This window comes from Phoca vitulina, unplaced genomic scaffold (assembly GCF_004348235.1).
Source record: "Phoca vitulina isolate PV1807 unplaced genomic scaffold, GSC_HSeal_1.0 scaffold175, whole genome shotgun sequence".
NCBI lineage: Eukaryota > Metazoa > Chordata > Mammalia > Carnivora > Phocidae > Phoca > Phoca vitulina.
Window position 1 is genome coordinate 88,882 of NW_022589878.1, and position 15,226 is coordinate 104,107.

Consider the following 15,226-nt stretch of genomic DNA (forward strand, 5'->3'; position numbering starts at 1 on the left):
GTTTACAAGAATAGCTTCCTCACTCACTGGTCTTCCAGCTTCCACTACAAAGTATCTCCAGTGATTCTTCTGAAATGTAAATAACCCTATTACTCTTCTGCTCAAAATGACTCCCCATGTCAGACAGTAAAAGTCCTTATAATGAGCAATCGGGCTTTACCTCATCTAACTCCCCTTGTCCCATTCCCTACATCCTACCCTCTTAACTCACTTGGCTCCAGCCACACTGGCCAGCTTGCATAGCATTCGTCTCTATGTCCGGATCTTACCACCCTCCCCCCCACCCCACCCCAAGTCTCAGCTCTTAGCGTAGTGTTCGGCACCTAGTTATTTCATTTTTCTAAAGGAATGAATCATCTGACGATTTTTATTTTCTGCGTAAAATACATATCCCAAATGGGGGATAACTTTCAAGGCCACCGGCTGGCAACGCTCGGACAGTTACCGCTCATGAACTATTTGCTGAACGAACAAAAGCATTCGGGCATACGTTCGTTCATTTCGGCGCTTATTTTAGTTAAAACTCTTAGCGTGGCTTCGGCTTAATGCCCCAATGACCCCACCTCCCGGCAATTTTCTCCCCTTCTCTGCGCTCGGTAAGCTGCGTGGGAGAAGGGTGGAATGTCTGGATTGAGGCAAAGGTGCTTCCCAGGTACTCCAGCTCTAGACTTCCCTAAGGGGAATGAAGCCGGTAAGCTTGCACGCGGCTGGATTCACCCCTGCGCTGTAAGCTGAGCACCCTACACACTTTAAAGGACCCAAATCCACTCGCTAACACCCGCTCCCGGTGACATCACCACCGCTCCGAACTCCTTATTGGAAGAGCTCAGTCGCTCAATTCTCGCGATGACTCCAGTTCCAGGTCCCCTTGCTTCCCTCCCATCGCCCCGAGCCGGTAGTCAACAGACCACGTTGCGAGCTTCGGAGACATCGTAGAACTAGACCAGCTCCGGTACTCGTCTAGACGGCTGAGACCCTTCTTAGACGCTCACGGGCACGAGGTTTGGCTCCCAGGTTTCCTGTCTGCCAGACCCGCGCTAGCGCGCGACTCTTCACTGTTCGGCTCCGCCACTTTGCTAGGGCAGGTGGGCGATTCGCACCAATTCTCGTCCTTTGCTATCGCGAGAATTGGGCGGTTGTGCTACAGAATTCCGGTCGCTTAGGTCTCCACGGAGACAGCACTTTCGCCACTTTTTCCGGTCACCTGTGGCTCTCCGGACTCCACGTGGTTCGGAAATTACCCAGAGAATGTTTGTGGGAGTCAGACAGAAAGGTGTAGGTGGGAGTGAAGCAGCGGTCAAAAGGGAAACAGCCAGTGGGATTTAGGAGTACAACTTGCTGAGCATCTTCTGGCCACTTCTGGAGCGTTGTTGTAGGGTGGGCACGGGATATTCCCCTACTGGGGAGGCCCAGTTCATTAAGACAAATGTTTAGGCATCCGTTGAGCACGCATAAGCACCGAACCAATTTTTGTATAGTCTTGAGGGTTCCACGATCAAATCCTGCTGTAAACTTACTCACCATTCACCAGAGAATAGTCTCCCTAGTTATCCGTCTCTATCCCTTACTAAGTTTGTGTATTGGTCACTCTCCTAGGAAGTGATCCCCAACTATTACCCTAGATCTAAGCATGTCACTTTTCAAATTCTTCCCTTTTCTTGCCATTATAGCTGTGTCCATTTTTATTACCATTTTCTGTTAAGTGGTTTTTCACATTCCATCGCTGTATCGATTTCTTACTTTGCAGATAGGCCATAGGTTCTTAGTGTCAGGACCAGCTTGTCACTTAGATATGGAATGTACATACCAGGTAGTGCACTTTTCTGTTGTTAAAGGCATACATTTCTGACAGTGTTTGTTAATTTATTCATTTGTTTATTCATCAAATATTTATTAAGCACCGAATATATGCCAGGTACTGTTTTTGGAATTGAGAATTAAAACAGTGGATAAAACAGATTAAAGTTGCTGCTTTCGTGGAGTTTATTACTAGGGGAGACAGACAATATACAAATAAAGAAGTTACTGCAATTTTAGGTAGTAGTAGTAGTACTATGAAGAAAATAAAGTAATGGAAATGATCTGTGAGTGGGAATGGTGGCATTTTAGATAGAGTGGTCATGGAAGGCTTCTCATAGGAGGTGCTATTTGAGAAGAGACCTGAAAGATGGGGAAAGATCTTGCAAAGATCTGGTGGAACAAGCATTAATAGGCAAATGTATGAGGAAGGGCAAAGTGCCTTAGATGGTGACTAGAAGATTGATTTGAGATGAAATGCAGTGGAAGGCAGGACCAGATTACTTGGGGCCTTGAGGGCCGATGTCTCAAGTTGGATTTTATTTTAAGTGTAACTGGAAGCCCTTGGAAAGTTTTAAGCAAGAGAGTAATTAGATTTGATTAGAGTTTTAAAAAGATTGCTCTGATGACGATGAAAAGAGCGGACTCCTCAGAAACCAGGGAGAAGAGGGGAGACCAGTTGTGAGGCTGTTGCAGGAGTCCAGATGCAAAGGATTCATTCCGTTTCTGCTGGGATATTTCCAGGGTTGGGAAATTCTCCGTTTACAAGACAGTCCATCCCATAGTTAGACAGGAGAATTCTTCCTTTGCATTGAGCTAGGATCTGCCTCCCTGAAACTTGCACGGACTTTTCCTAATTCTGTAGCAAGACAGAACACATCTCCTCTTTTTCTGACAGTCCTCCAACAACAGCAGCTGCTCTATAGCACTTGTCCCGTCCTCTTTTCTCCATACCTTTGGCTAACCGGGAAGGCACTGAGGTTAGTTGGGCCTAGTTTACTTTTGGAAAAATCATGCTGGTTTTTTATGGTTATTGTTATTACTAAAATGAAGGTTGGCTGTATTTTAAAATACAAAGACTGGGCCATAATAGGTAAGAATAACTTTAGACAATAATAAACTCTTGTTGAGCTTAAAAGATGTTTTTCTTTCTTGAAGCAGAAATTCTTAGATCAGTGGTTCTCAACCTGGGGCCACTTTGCTCTCCAGGAAACATTTGGCACTGTCTGGAGGTATTTTTTGGTTGTCATAACTTGCGGGGGAGGGGATGCTATTGGCATCTAATGGGCAGATGCCAGGAACGTGTTAAACATCCTACAATGCATAGAATGACACCGCATAGCAAAAAATTATCTGGTCCCAAATGCCAGGAGTGCTGAGGTTCAGAAATCCTGAATTAGACAATGCTTTAAACTCTTCTTTTTTGCAGTGACTGCTATTAATTCTATTTAAAATGGGTGTAAAGAAGAAGAAAGAGATGCAAGTAACTGCAATGACCATTTGCCATCAAGACCTTGAAACTTTGAGATGTAAGTGATTTCTGACTTAATTTGTTTGCTTCTTTTCTGGGTTGCAGAGTATTTGTATCTCTGAGACTCACTATCACATGATGTTCAAACTCTTACTATTTAATTTTTCCGTGTTCTTTACATTCAGTTTTGCATGTAAAATGGTTTCCTAAAAATTCTGTCTTCAAACCAAGTTCTGCCTGCTTTTTTTTTTTTTTTTGGCTTATAAATACTTAGATTTTTCATAATGCATAACAGAGGCAAAGGCAAACTCATATCCATACATTGTTATATCCTTAAAGAAATTTGTGTGTGTGTGTTATCTAGCTTTGGCTGATGTGGAAGGAAAGAATCTGGCTTCTTTGCTGTTACATTGTGTACAGCTCACGGATGGAGTGTCACAAATCCATTATGTTAAACAGGTAAGACTACATTGATATTCATGGATACATCTTGAAGATTATCATGCTATTATGGACATTTAAAATTAACTTACAGTTTTTGGCTCCCAATTATTTAATATCAATGTATCATTAAAGAATAGGGTTTTTTTTTTTCCTTTTCTGTTCGTTGTCTAATCTCATTTTATTCAGAGTATTGGTAGAAGCCATATGCAGGCCTCCGCCACCATTGGGGCTGTAAAGAGATAGGACAGTGAGCCAGCTGTGCATACCTTTTTTGTGGACATAAATTTTAAAAAATTATTTCCTTTTTTTTTTTTTAAAGATTTTATTTATTTATTTATTAGAGAACGAGCGAGAGAGAAACAGCATGAGAGAGGAGAGGGTCAGAGGGTGAAGCAGGCTCCCCGCTGAGCCGGGAGCCCGATGTGGGACTCGATCCCAGGATCCTGGGATCATGACCCGAGCCGAAGGCAGTCGCTTAACCAACTGAGCCACCCAGGCGCCCAAAAAATTATTTCTATTAATTTGAATCCTTACAACTTTTTAGCAGATACATTTAAAAGTTAATTTAAAATGTAAAGATTGTCCTTACCAGTATTTCAGTATTAGGATTTACCATTTGAACTTGCATAATTTTTTTAGAAAGCAATTAAATATATTATTGGTTTTTCAGTAGTGCTACAGAATTCCTATACCTTAAGCCATTAACAAGTCTAATTCTTAGTAGAGGTGGGTCTGGAGGGTAAACTGAGAATTGGGGATATGGGTTAAAAAGATTAAAAAATACTAAAATAGGTGTTTAAATTGGTATCCATAACAATGCATTGTAGAAAATATTACACGTTATAATTGAGACTTTAAAGAGTATTTGAAACTATGTTACTTTGCTGTATATACTTGATATTAGAAAAAGTTACGATGACTTTGAATTTTTTGTATTGTAGATTGTGCCTTTACTGGAGAAGGCAGATAAAAATGGCACATGTGATCCCACTATTCGAAGTTGTTTGGATATTTTAGCAGGCATTTATCTTTCTTTGACTGTAAAGAATCCCTTGAAGAAGGTCTTGGCAAGGTAAGGGAAAAAAGGAAAGGAAGTTAAGTATTTTTTTTTTTTTTAAAGATTTTTTATTTATTTATTTGAGAGAGACAGAATGAGAGAGAGCAAGCACATGAGAGGGGGAGGGTCAGAGGGAGAAGCAGACTCCCTGCCGAGCAGGGAGCCCGATGCGGGACTCGATCCAGGGACTCCAGGATCATGACCTGAGCCGAAGGCAGTCGCTTAACCAACTGAGCCACCCAGGCGCCCAAGGAAGTTAAGTATTATAAATGTTCGATTTTACCAAAAGTAACCAGTATTTAAAGTTCTCCTGGTTTAGTAAAACTGAACTGAAATACGTCACTAACAATTTCATATATGGTCTCTGCTTTGTTTACTTATGACAACTTTTTAAAAATGTTGAATGGCTTTTTAGGTCAGAGGCCTTAATAAAACCGGCTATAGGTTGTAGTTTGCTGACTCCTGGTTTAGTCCATTTACATTAATGCAGTTATTGGTTAAGTTTAATCTGTCATCTTGCTATTTCTTTTTCTTCTGTTTTCCCCATTTGTTCTTAGTTTAAACCTATTTTTAATTACACAGGTAATACCGGAATATATGCTTGATGTAAAGACTTCAAGCAATACAGAAGTGAGCAAAATAAGAAGTGAGCCTTCTGTTTCACTCTTTCTGGCTTATCTTACTTTTTTTAGTGAAGGTCATCACTTAACATTTTTGTATCTATCTTTTTAGACCTTTTCTTTGGGTTTAGTGTGTGTATCATATTATATTTTAGTTTTGATTTTTTTACATAAATGGGACTATACTTATTTTTTTTTTTTTAAGATTTTATTTATTTATTTGACAGAGAGAGGCACAGCGAGAGAGGGAATACAAGCAGGGGGAGTGGGAGAGGGAGAAGCAGGCTTCCCACGGAGGAAGGAGCCCAAATGTGGGGCTCGATCCCAGGACCCTGGGACCATGACCTGAACTGAAGGCAGATGCTTAACGACTGAGCCACCCAGGTGCCCTGGGACTATACTTATTGCTCTGTAGCTTGTTTTTTCACTGAAGAATGTTTTAGAGATACTTTCATGTCAGCATAGTTCTTATTCTTTTTTTTTTTATTTGTGTGAAAAAACACACAACATAAAATTTGCCATCTTAACCATTTTTGAGTGTTAAGTATATTTACATTGTTGTGCAGTGGATCTCCAGAGTTTCTTCATCTTGTAAAACTGAAACTCTGTAAATATTAAGCAGTAAATCCCCATTTCCTCCTCTCCCTAGCCCCTGGCTACCACAGTTCTACTTTCTGTTTCTATGAATTTGATTACTTTAGTTACCTCATATAAGTGGAATATTTGTACTTATTTTTTTTTGATTGGCTTATTTTACTTAGCATAATATTCTTAAGGTTCATCCATGTGGTAGCATGTGGCAGGATTTTTGTCCTTTTTAAGGCTGAATTACATTCCATTGTCCATATGTACTACATTGTATTCATTCATTCATCTGTTGATAGATATCTGGGTTGCTTCCTCCTCTTGGCTATTGTGAACAGTGCTGCTGTGAACATGGGTCTGTAAATATCTCTTTGAGATCCTGCTTTCAGTTCTTTTGGATATATACCCAGAAATGTGATTACTGGATCATATGGTAATTCTATTTTTAATTCCCTGAGGAACCTCCATATTGTTTTTCATAGCGTCTGCACTATTTTATGTTCCCACCAGAAGTTCTTATATTTTCCTACACTTATAAATATTCCCATAATATGGGTATACCAAAATTTTTATGGACTGCATTACATATTACTTAATCACTTTTCCATTGATATTTAGTTTGTTTTGTTTTCATTATTCCAACAATGATGCAGTGATATTCTTAATTACGTATATGATTGTTATGTGTATTTCCCTGAGATAAATTCCTATAAGTGGAATTTCTTGACCAAAGCCATTGCTAAACTGTACTCCCCCAAAGCTATTCCAGTTGATACTCCTACTAACAATGAATGAGAGTCCCAGTGTCTTCATATCTTTCAAACACTGGATAATCTTTAAACCATTTCTAATGGGTAAAAAAATAATACTAGGTTTTACTTTTCATTTCCTAGATTACTAGTGAGATTGAACATTTTTTAATATGTGGAGTTTTACTATTTGTGATTATATATCTTTTGTATGTTTCCTTGTTAGAGTGTCCTTTCTTTTTCTTATTTAAGTAAATTTATTTAATGTGTCAAAAAGCAAGTGATCAGATACTGGCCAGTTCTAGGGTTTTGGGAAGTAGTCAACAATGTCATCAAAGATCTTGATGTTTTCCATTTTTCTCCCATGTGTTGGCCGTATCTTCTTTCAGAATTACAAGGGGGCTGTAGCAGTTACAGCCACCTTATACAGACATGATAGCATCCAAAAAAAAAAGAAAAGGAAATTTCCTCTTTTCCATCTCTTTTTATTGGAGAGAAAAAACATTTTGCAGAAGGTCCCAGGAAACTTCCTATCACTTTTTGTTGTCAAGATTGGGTCATATACCCTCCTTCTGATTGTAAGAATAGCTGGGAAGCAATACTCTCACACCTTTAGCCTCTCTTATACCCATGCCAATAAAGAAGGGCATGGGTATAAGAGCTCTATATAGATTATGTACCAAATATTCCTTTGTTTTATTACTTGTCTTTAAACTTTCTTTGTGGTGTGTTTGCTTTATAAAAATTACAAAATTTTTCTTGGTAATCAAACCCACTAGTATTTTTCTTTGTATAGATTTCTGAGTTTCATGCCTTCCTTATGGATGCTTTCTCTACTATAAAAGCAGATAAAATTACTTCCTTGTCTTTTCTTAAAATACTTCGTCTGGAACTAAGCTTTGAGTGGAGTGTAAGTTAGAGATCCAATTTAGTTTTCTTTTCCATATTGAGGAACCACCTATCCCCAAACTTTTGAATAATCCATCTTTCCTATGTATGTGGAATGCCATTTTATTATGTTCTGTGTTCCTGTATAAACATAGATTTGGTTTTAGACTTAGGTCTGTTTGTTTACTAACCAACATCACACTTTTATTTACTATAGTTTGATAATGTAGTTTAATTACATGCTGGAGTAAGTCACCCCTCTGGTGACTTCTTTTTCAGACTATTCCTATTTCTAAATTCTTTTTCTTCCAGAAGAGTGTTAGAACTGTTCAGTCAAATTTTTAAAAAAATGCTTACTGGTTTTCATTTAGATTAATTGAAGTAAAATTGACGCTAATTTAATTTATCTATTAAGTAAATTTTTATTGACCATCTAACTATATGTCAAGTAAGTGTTCTAGGCATTGAGGATACAGTGAATAAAACAGTTTAGAATGGAGGTTATGTTCTTTTTTTTTTTTTTTTTAAGATTTATTTATTTGAGAGAGAGAGTGAGAGCGCGGGGTGGGGGGAGGAGGGGCAGAGGGAGAGGGAGAGAGAATCTCAAGCAGAGGGGCGCCTGGGTGGCTCAGTTGTTAAGCGTCTGCCTTTGGCTCAGGTCATGATCCCAGGATCCAGGCATCAAGCCCCGCATCAGGCTCCCTGCTCAGTGGGAAGCCTGCTTCTCCCTCTCCCACTCCCCCTGCTTGTGTTCCCTCTCTCACTGTGTCTCTCTCTGTCAAATAAATAAATAAAATCTTAAAAAAAAAAAAAAAGAATCTCAAGCAGACTCCCCACAAGGAGCCTGGTGCGGGACTTGACCCCATGACCCTGAGATCATGACCTGAGCCAAAATGAAGAGTCTGACACTTGACCAATTGAGCCACCTGGGCACCCCTGGAAGTTACGTTCTAAGACCAAGATTGAAAATAGTCAAAATAAATTAGGATATATAATATCCTAATATATAGTAAATTAGGATTAGATGAAATAAATGCTATGGAGAAAAATAAGACAGTGAGTGGGGGATGGGAGCACCAAGGACGAGGTGACGGTTACAGTTTATGGAGGTCACTTCAGATGTCTTTGCTCAAATGTCATTGATAAGGTGATATTTGAGATTGACCTGAAAGGGATGAGGGAATGGTCATTGGGTCTATTTGAGGGAAGCATGTCAGGTGGAGTAAATGGCAAGAGCAAAGGCTTTGGTATGTCATCGCAACAAGGGAGGCCATGTAGTTAGAGCTAAGTGAGCACGGATTAAGATGAGGCTGGAGAGATAATGGTGGCGTTAGAGTGTGTAGAGTCTTGTAAGTCATTGTCAGCACTATGGCATCTAATTTGAGAGGGACATTGTTGGACGATTTTAGGCAAAAGACTAACATGGTGTTTTTATAATATCACTCTGGCTACTCTATTGAGGCGGGGAGCAAGATGGAGGCAAGGAGTTCCAATGACTGTGGCATGAAGTTAAAATTTTCTGGCTGTATTTTGAAGGCATAGTTCAGTATTCCTTCATTTGTATGATTCTCTCCCCACTTCATATATCCACTTGCTACATGGTTGTCAGATATTTAATACTTGGTTTTTTTTCTAGCTCACTAAATGGCCTACCTGAATTTTTTCTAACTGAGGCTATACAAAGTTTTACTTCTCGTCTTCAGGAAGAATTGAATACTACTGACCTATATTCTTATAGGAAAGTAACTGACAATATATCTTCCTGTATGGAAAACTTTGACTTGGGTAAGCCAGCTGTTGTGTAGTATTTTTTCTATCATTACATCATTGTTTTTAAATGATGTTAATTTTGGTCCTGGGGCTCCTTACCAGTGTTAATTTTTTTATCCCCACAGGTAGAGCAGGAGTTAATAATCTTCTTAAAAATGGTAAGTCCTGTTATTTTATTTTATTCTGAGGGGGTAACTGCTTGTATGAGTCATTTTAGAACTGGTTCTTTTTCACTTTCTTGGCAATGGGTAGAGTCTTGCAGATTACTAAGGTACATCATGCCCCTTCCTTTTAAATTCCTACTTCTGTACCGTGATACCATTATAGGTAGCACTAACTTAAAATATTTTCCTATACTGACATTAAAGTTTACAGTTTTAGGTTCTGCTTTGTCATTATGTGTTCTTTTGGTTTCAGTGCTTCATTTTCTGCAGAAGAGTTTAATTGAAATCTCAGAAGAAAATAGGCAAGTATTATGTGTTTGCATGCTTGTGGGGATGTGCCTGTACACCGAGGTTGTGTGTTGTCTTTGTACAAACGAAGTTTAAGAAAAAGTTTCCAGAACGTGCTTCATTCCATCCCTCTCTGTTAATATTAGACCTGATTATTGAAATTTATTCTTTAGAGGTTTGATATTTAATTTAAAAAATCAAATAAATTCTTAGGAGAATGTGAGAATGAGCTCCTTTCTCCCTGAGTGTTCCTGACTTATAGCATCCTGTTCTTATTTTATGAATGAAATATGAAATATCTTGTTATCTTTCTGAGGATATCAATGTAGTATTTTGTTTTTGTTTTTTTTTAAATAGTTTCTTATCTTTACATAGTCCTATTTCTTCTAAGTTGCTTTTTTTCTGTTTGATGCTTTCAGTCACTATATTCGTTGCTAGAAGCTTTTGTCAGAAGTCTGGTGATTTTTGGCCAAGCGCTCATATTTAAGGATGGGGCACTGAGAGTTGATTTGAATCTGTGCATATGGGTGGGGTTGATTGCAGGTTTTATTGTAGGCTAGTTTAGCTAGGCTATTTCTTTGGAAAACCTTTGATATTAGTATCATCAGGTCTTTTTGCATGGGTAACAGATTCACCATGCAATCAAACTATTGGCTTAATATTCTGGTTGCTGAGGGAGTGAAGAAAGCTGAGGTTGTGGCATTTGGCATTCATTGTTCATATATTTACCTAATTCTCTTGTTTGCACTATGTTGTTCCTGCCTTATCTGTGCATGTTGTTTTACCTTCTCTAGAGGTAAGCCAGTTATTTGCTGGTTTTTACTCTTCAACAGACTTGTAGCCAGTCTTCCTATTTTCTGCTGTGTTGAGAATAGACTGAGGGGGGCGGGGCAAGGATAGAAGCTGGGAGACCAGTTAGGAGGCCATTGCAGTAATCCAAGGGAGAGATGAGAGTGACTTAAGCCAGGAGTAGCAGTGGAGGTGGTCTGATTCTGGATATATTTTGAAAGTAGGGCCAACAGGATTTTCTTACAGATAGAGTAGGGAAGAGGGAGGTCAAGGGTGATGACAAAGTTTTTGTAGGGTAGAGATCCCAACAGGTGGAGCAGGTTTGGAGTTGAAGATGAGTTCATGTAGTTGGAGATGTCTGTTAGACATCCAAGTGAAGGTATTGAGTAGGAAGTTGCATATACAAGTCTGGGATTAGCAAGAGATGTTCAGGCTGGAGATACAAATTTGGGAATTATCAGCATATATAGATTATAATTTAAAGTTTATGAGCTAGATGAGATCAGCATCAAGGGACCAAAGTAGCTGGACCAAAGAGGGAGAGTAAAGACTGAGTTGTGGAGAGCTGTAACATAAAGAGGTTGGGGAGAAAAGGATGAATTAGCCAAGGTGTCTAGGAAGGAGTGATGGTGAAGTAGGAGAAGATGGAGGAGAGCCTGGTGTCTTGGAAGCCAAGTGAAGAAAGCGTATCAAGGTTGAGAGTGTTCAAGTTTAGAAATTGTGGCATTCTTGGGACACCTGGGTGGCTCAGTCGGTTAAGCATCTGCCTTTGGCTCAGGTCATGATCCCAGGGTCCTGGGATCGAGTCCTGCATCAGGCTCCCTGCTCAGCGGGAGCCTGCTTCTCCCTCTGTCGCATCCCTTGCTGTGTGCTCTCTCTCTCTCTGACAAATAGATAAAATCTTAAAAAAGAAAGAAAGAAAGAAATTGTGGCATTCTTTCTTGATCTTTTATTTTTACTCTAAAAAAAGTGAAGTGAGGTTAGTCATTAGCTGAGAAGGAGGAAAATGTTGAGGTCAGAGTGTTGAAAGTTTGCAGTAAATGTCGCCATAATTGGAATGTTTATGGGAATGGAAGAGAGAGGCATAAATGTCTAGTATAATCTAAAATGAATTTTGGCCCTTTGAGGAATGTTTCTTTTGCAGAGAGATAGAAATGGGGACATTTTTATGTGACTTTTCTTTTGTAATAACGTTTTTTCTTCATTATAGAAAATTTGCTGGAAATCATATAGTTCAAACGCAGTTGATGAATGACTTGTTGGTAGGCACTAGAGTTTCAGTGATGTTAGTGCAGAAAATACAAGACTTTCAGAGAATTCATTTGAAGACTTCCGGTTCTCCCACATGGCAAAGTATGTGTGGATTGCTGAGTATTTTCACCAAGTTTTTAGGCGATGGTAAGTGTAAAACCATAAAAATGATGATTATAATTGAGTGTCATTCAGCTTTTGCTAATAATGGTATGAAATGTTTGATATGTAGCTGAGATGTAGAACTTCTTCTCCCCCAGCCCCTTAAAATGGGGAAAGGCCCTGGATTATGAGGTTTTAATGCTTTTTCTTTCAAATGTGCCATTTCTGCAAGGGCTAATGTTGAAGAACTTTTCTAAATGTGGATGTGTGTATTGTAAAGAAGAAAACCTAACAGTCTTAGTGTTGAAAAGCCGCAGACTTTAAGTGGCAAAAGAAAATTCTTGGTAAGAGATTTCCAAATTTGAATGGAAGATCTGGAAAGGTGAATGTAACCCATACGTTTCTCCTTAGCAGCAGGCATTATCTTCAAGTAACGACAGTAGTCCTTGTGGGGGGTGGTCATTGTCCCCCTATATCTCTCATATGTTGCTTCTATCCAAATGAACTGTGTTACTGGGAAGCCAAATAGTTAATGAGAGGAAGTCTCTCTTCATAAAAGCCTTCTGGGATGGGTGCCTGAGTTCGATTTCTCACCTTGGATGCTGGGTACAAGGGTGTTCACCTTCAAATAATTCATTAAGCTGTACACTTGTTTTGGGTGTTTTCTATATCATTGTGTGATATTACAGTAAGATTAACCAAAAAATGATACTTAACACATAAGTATTTATAAAAAGTTAATTACCTTTTTACAAAAACCTTTACTTAATGTTCTGTATGGTCATGCATGCATGAGTATTATTAACTTATTAAAAAATGATTGGGATCGGTTTAGAGTTTTTGTTTGTAAAGAGCAGTAACTGACTCCGGTTTTGCTAGGCTAATGGGAAAAAAATAGTACCTCATTGTTTATATGTCTTGAATCCTGGTAACTAGTGAAAGTGCTAGCTATCTTGTCCGGATAGTTTTATTTATTTATTTATTTATTTATTTATTTAGGCTAGGATCTCATGTAGTTATTAAAAGGAAAGGAAAGTTAGTTTGAGACACAATTTACAGACATCTTTTCAGAGAATACTTGCTTTTTAAAAGAGACTTTGTTATTTAAAAAAAAAAAAAAAGACTGGTGAAATGTAGGGAAGACCTGATTTTAATACAAGGCAGCCTCTTTTTTGAGCAGTTGATGGGGTCTATCCAGTGCTATTCTTCCCCAGGGTTTTAAAGCTTCCCGTATCAGTCAGGTGTTTGGCTACAGGTAACAGAAAACTAAGTTTCAGGGACTTCAGCAAATGTGCCTCCCTGTGCCCCCACAGAACGTGAAGTTCAGAGGCAGGCGATCCCGAATGGCTGTTTGCGGGCTAGGACCCAAACATTTCTGCCTTTCTGCTCTGCTGTCTTCAGCATGTTGGCTTTCACGCCCACATTTGTTGCATCATGGCTGCCATTTGACTGCTGTAGCTCCAGACATTATGTCTGTGTGTAAGGCAGGAACGAAGGCCAGTTGCATCCTTACCTTTAATCAGAAAAACAAAAGTACCCAAGTGCCTGCTTACAGCCCATTGGCCTGAACGCTCATGGCTACCTTTAGTTGCAAGGAAGATAGAGGAAGCAAGTGTCCTGCCTTTGGCTGAGTACATGGATGCGCCAGTCAGTCACAGTTCTGTTAGCAGGGATAAAGGACAGAATGGATGTTTATTAGGTAGTTTATGGTAGATATTTATGATTCTTAGCCCAGGTTGAATAATTCACCATATTTGGTAAACTTTCTCACAAAACAGAGGCTGATAGAAAACAAGGAGAAGATAGCAAGCCAAGATTGGTTGCACTGGGTACAGTGCCGGTAATAGCGAAGTTTGCAGTTAGCACTGATGCAAGCTCTTTACACAAGCCCTGAAATCATGTTAAGAAGAAGTAATATATGTGGGGGTTGGGATGGAGCGGCATCAGTGCAGGAGAGACATGTGGTATTGCTGCTACATGTGCTGGGGGGAGAGGAAGAGAGAGTGGGGGTTAGAGGAGAGAGGACGGAGTCACATCTATGAAGCATTTATGTGCTGGGCATAAAAACCTTATGTTAATTATGCAGTTAAACTTTATAATAACTGTCAAATAGGAGTTATATTTTCTCATTTTATAGAAGAGAATGCTGGGTCCCTGGGAGGTTAAATAACTTGCTCAAGGTCTGTTCAACCTAGGAAGTGGTCATGCTAGAAATTGCACCCAGGACTGTCTGACCCTGCACCATGTACTTTTTCCACTGGACCAAAGTATCTGTTGTCATTTAATACATGCTCTCTACTTTTTTGTCAAATAGATGACCTCTTACAGACAATTCAGAGTACGTCTGGATTAGCTGTTATTCTTTTTATTAAGGCTATGTTTCATCCCCCTGAAAAGATTCCTGATTTGGTGAGTGCATCTCCTTTGTAGAATTGTACTTTATTGATAATTAGACACATGTTTGGTTTTGTTGTTTTTTTAAGATTTTATTTATTTATTTGACAGAGACACAGCGAGAGAGGGAACACAAGCAGGGGGAGTGGGAGAGGGAGAAGCAGGCTCCCCACTGAGCAGAGAGTCCAACGAGGGGCTCGATCCCAGGACTCTGGTATCATGACCTGAGCCAAAGGCAGATGCTTAACGACTGAGCCACCCAGGCGCCCCTAGACATGTTTTATAAAAATATTTTTAAAGAAGTGAATTAAAAATTTCTTTCTGCATAGTCAGAATCTTTCTGGTGTTTTTTTTCTCTTACAATAAGAAACAGCCCAAAAATGCAGAAAAAGCAGAAAGAAGACAATAGCAGTCACCTATAAATCCATCTTGCAAAGATAATCACTATCAACATTTTTTTGGGTATATCCTTCTAGTTTGTTTCTAGTACTGTTCGTTCTGTTCCATCTCTCAGTATTATAAGAGATACAATATTAAAAGTATGCAGAGGTTAATGTATAGATACATGAAGTCGTTACTTTTTGATATATATGTCCTTTTTATTTATTTTATTTTTTTTATTTTTAATTTTTTTATTGTTATGTTAATCCCCATACATTACATCATTAGTTTTAGATATAGTGTTCCATGATTCATTGTTTGTGCATAACACCCAGTGCTCCATGCAGAACGTGCCCTCCTCAATACCCATCACCAGGCTAACCCATCCTCCCACCCCCCTCCCCTCTAGAACCCTCAGTTTGTTTTTCAGAGTCCATTGTCTCTCATGGTTCTTCTCCCCCTCCGATTTCCCCCCC

General features: G+C 39.1%; 1 protein-coding gene across 1 annotated transcript; it reads left to right on the forward strand.

Annotated features, from left to right (window-relative positions):
* Positions 1 to 846: 846 nt before the first annotated feature.
* LOC116629018 (thyroid adenoma-associated protein homolog) lies at positions 847 to 14,384 on the forward strand (the record flags this gene model as incomplete). The annotated part of the gene is made up of 9 exons (XM_032399307.1): positions 847 to 1,001; positions 3,227 to 3,326; positions 3,633 to 3,727; positions 4,654 to 4,784; positions 9,248 to 9,396; positions 9,507 to 9,539; positions 9,799 to 9,847; positions 11,833 to 12,020; positions 14,290 to 14,384. Coding segments are annotated over exons 2-9 (816 nt in total), but the record flags the coding sequence as incomplete, so codon positions are not given.
* Between the last annotated feature and the right edge of the window lie 842 nt (positions 14,385 to 15,226).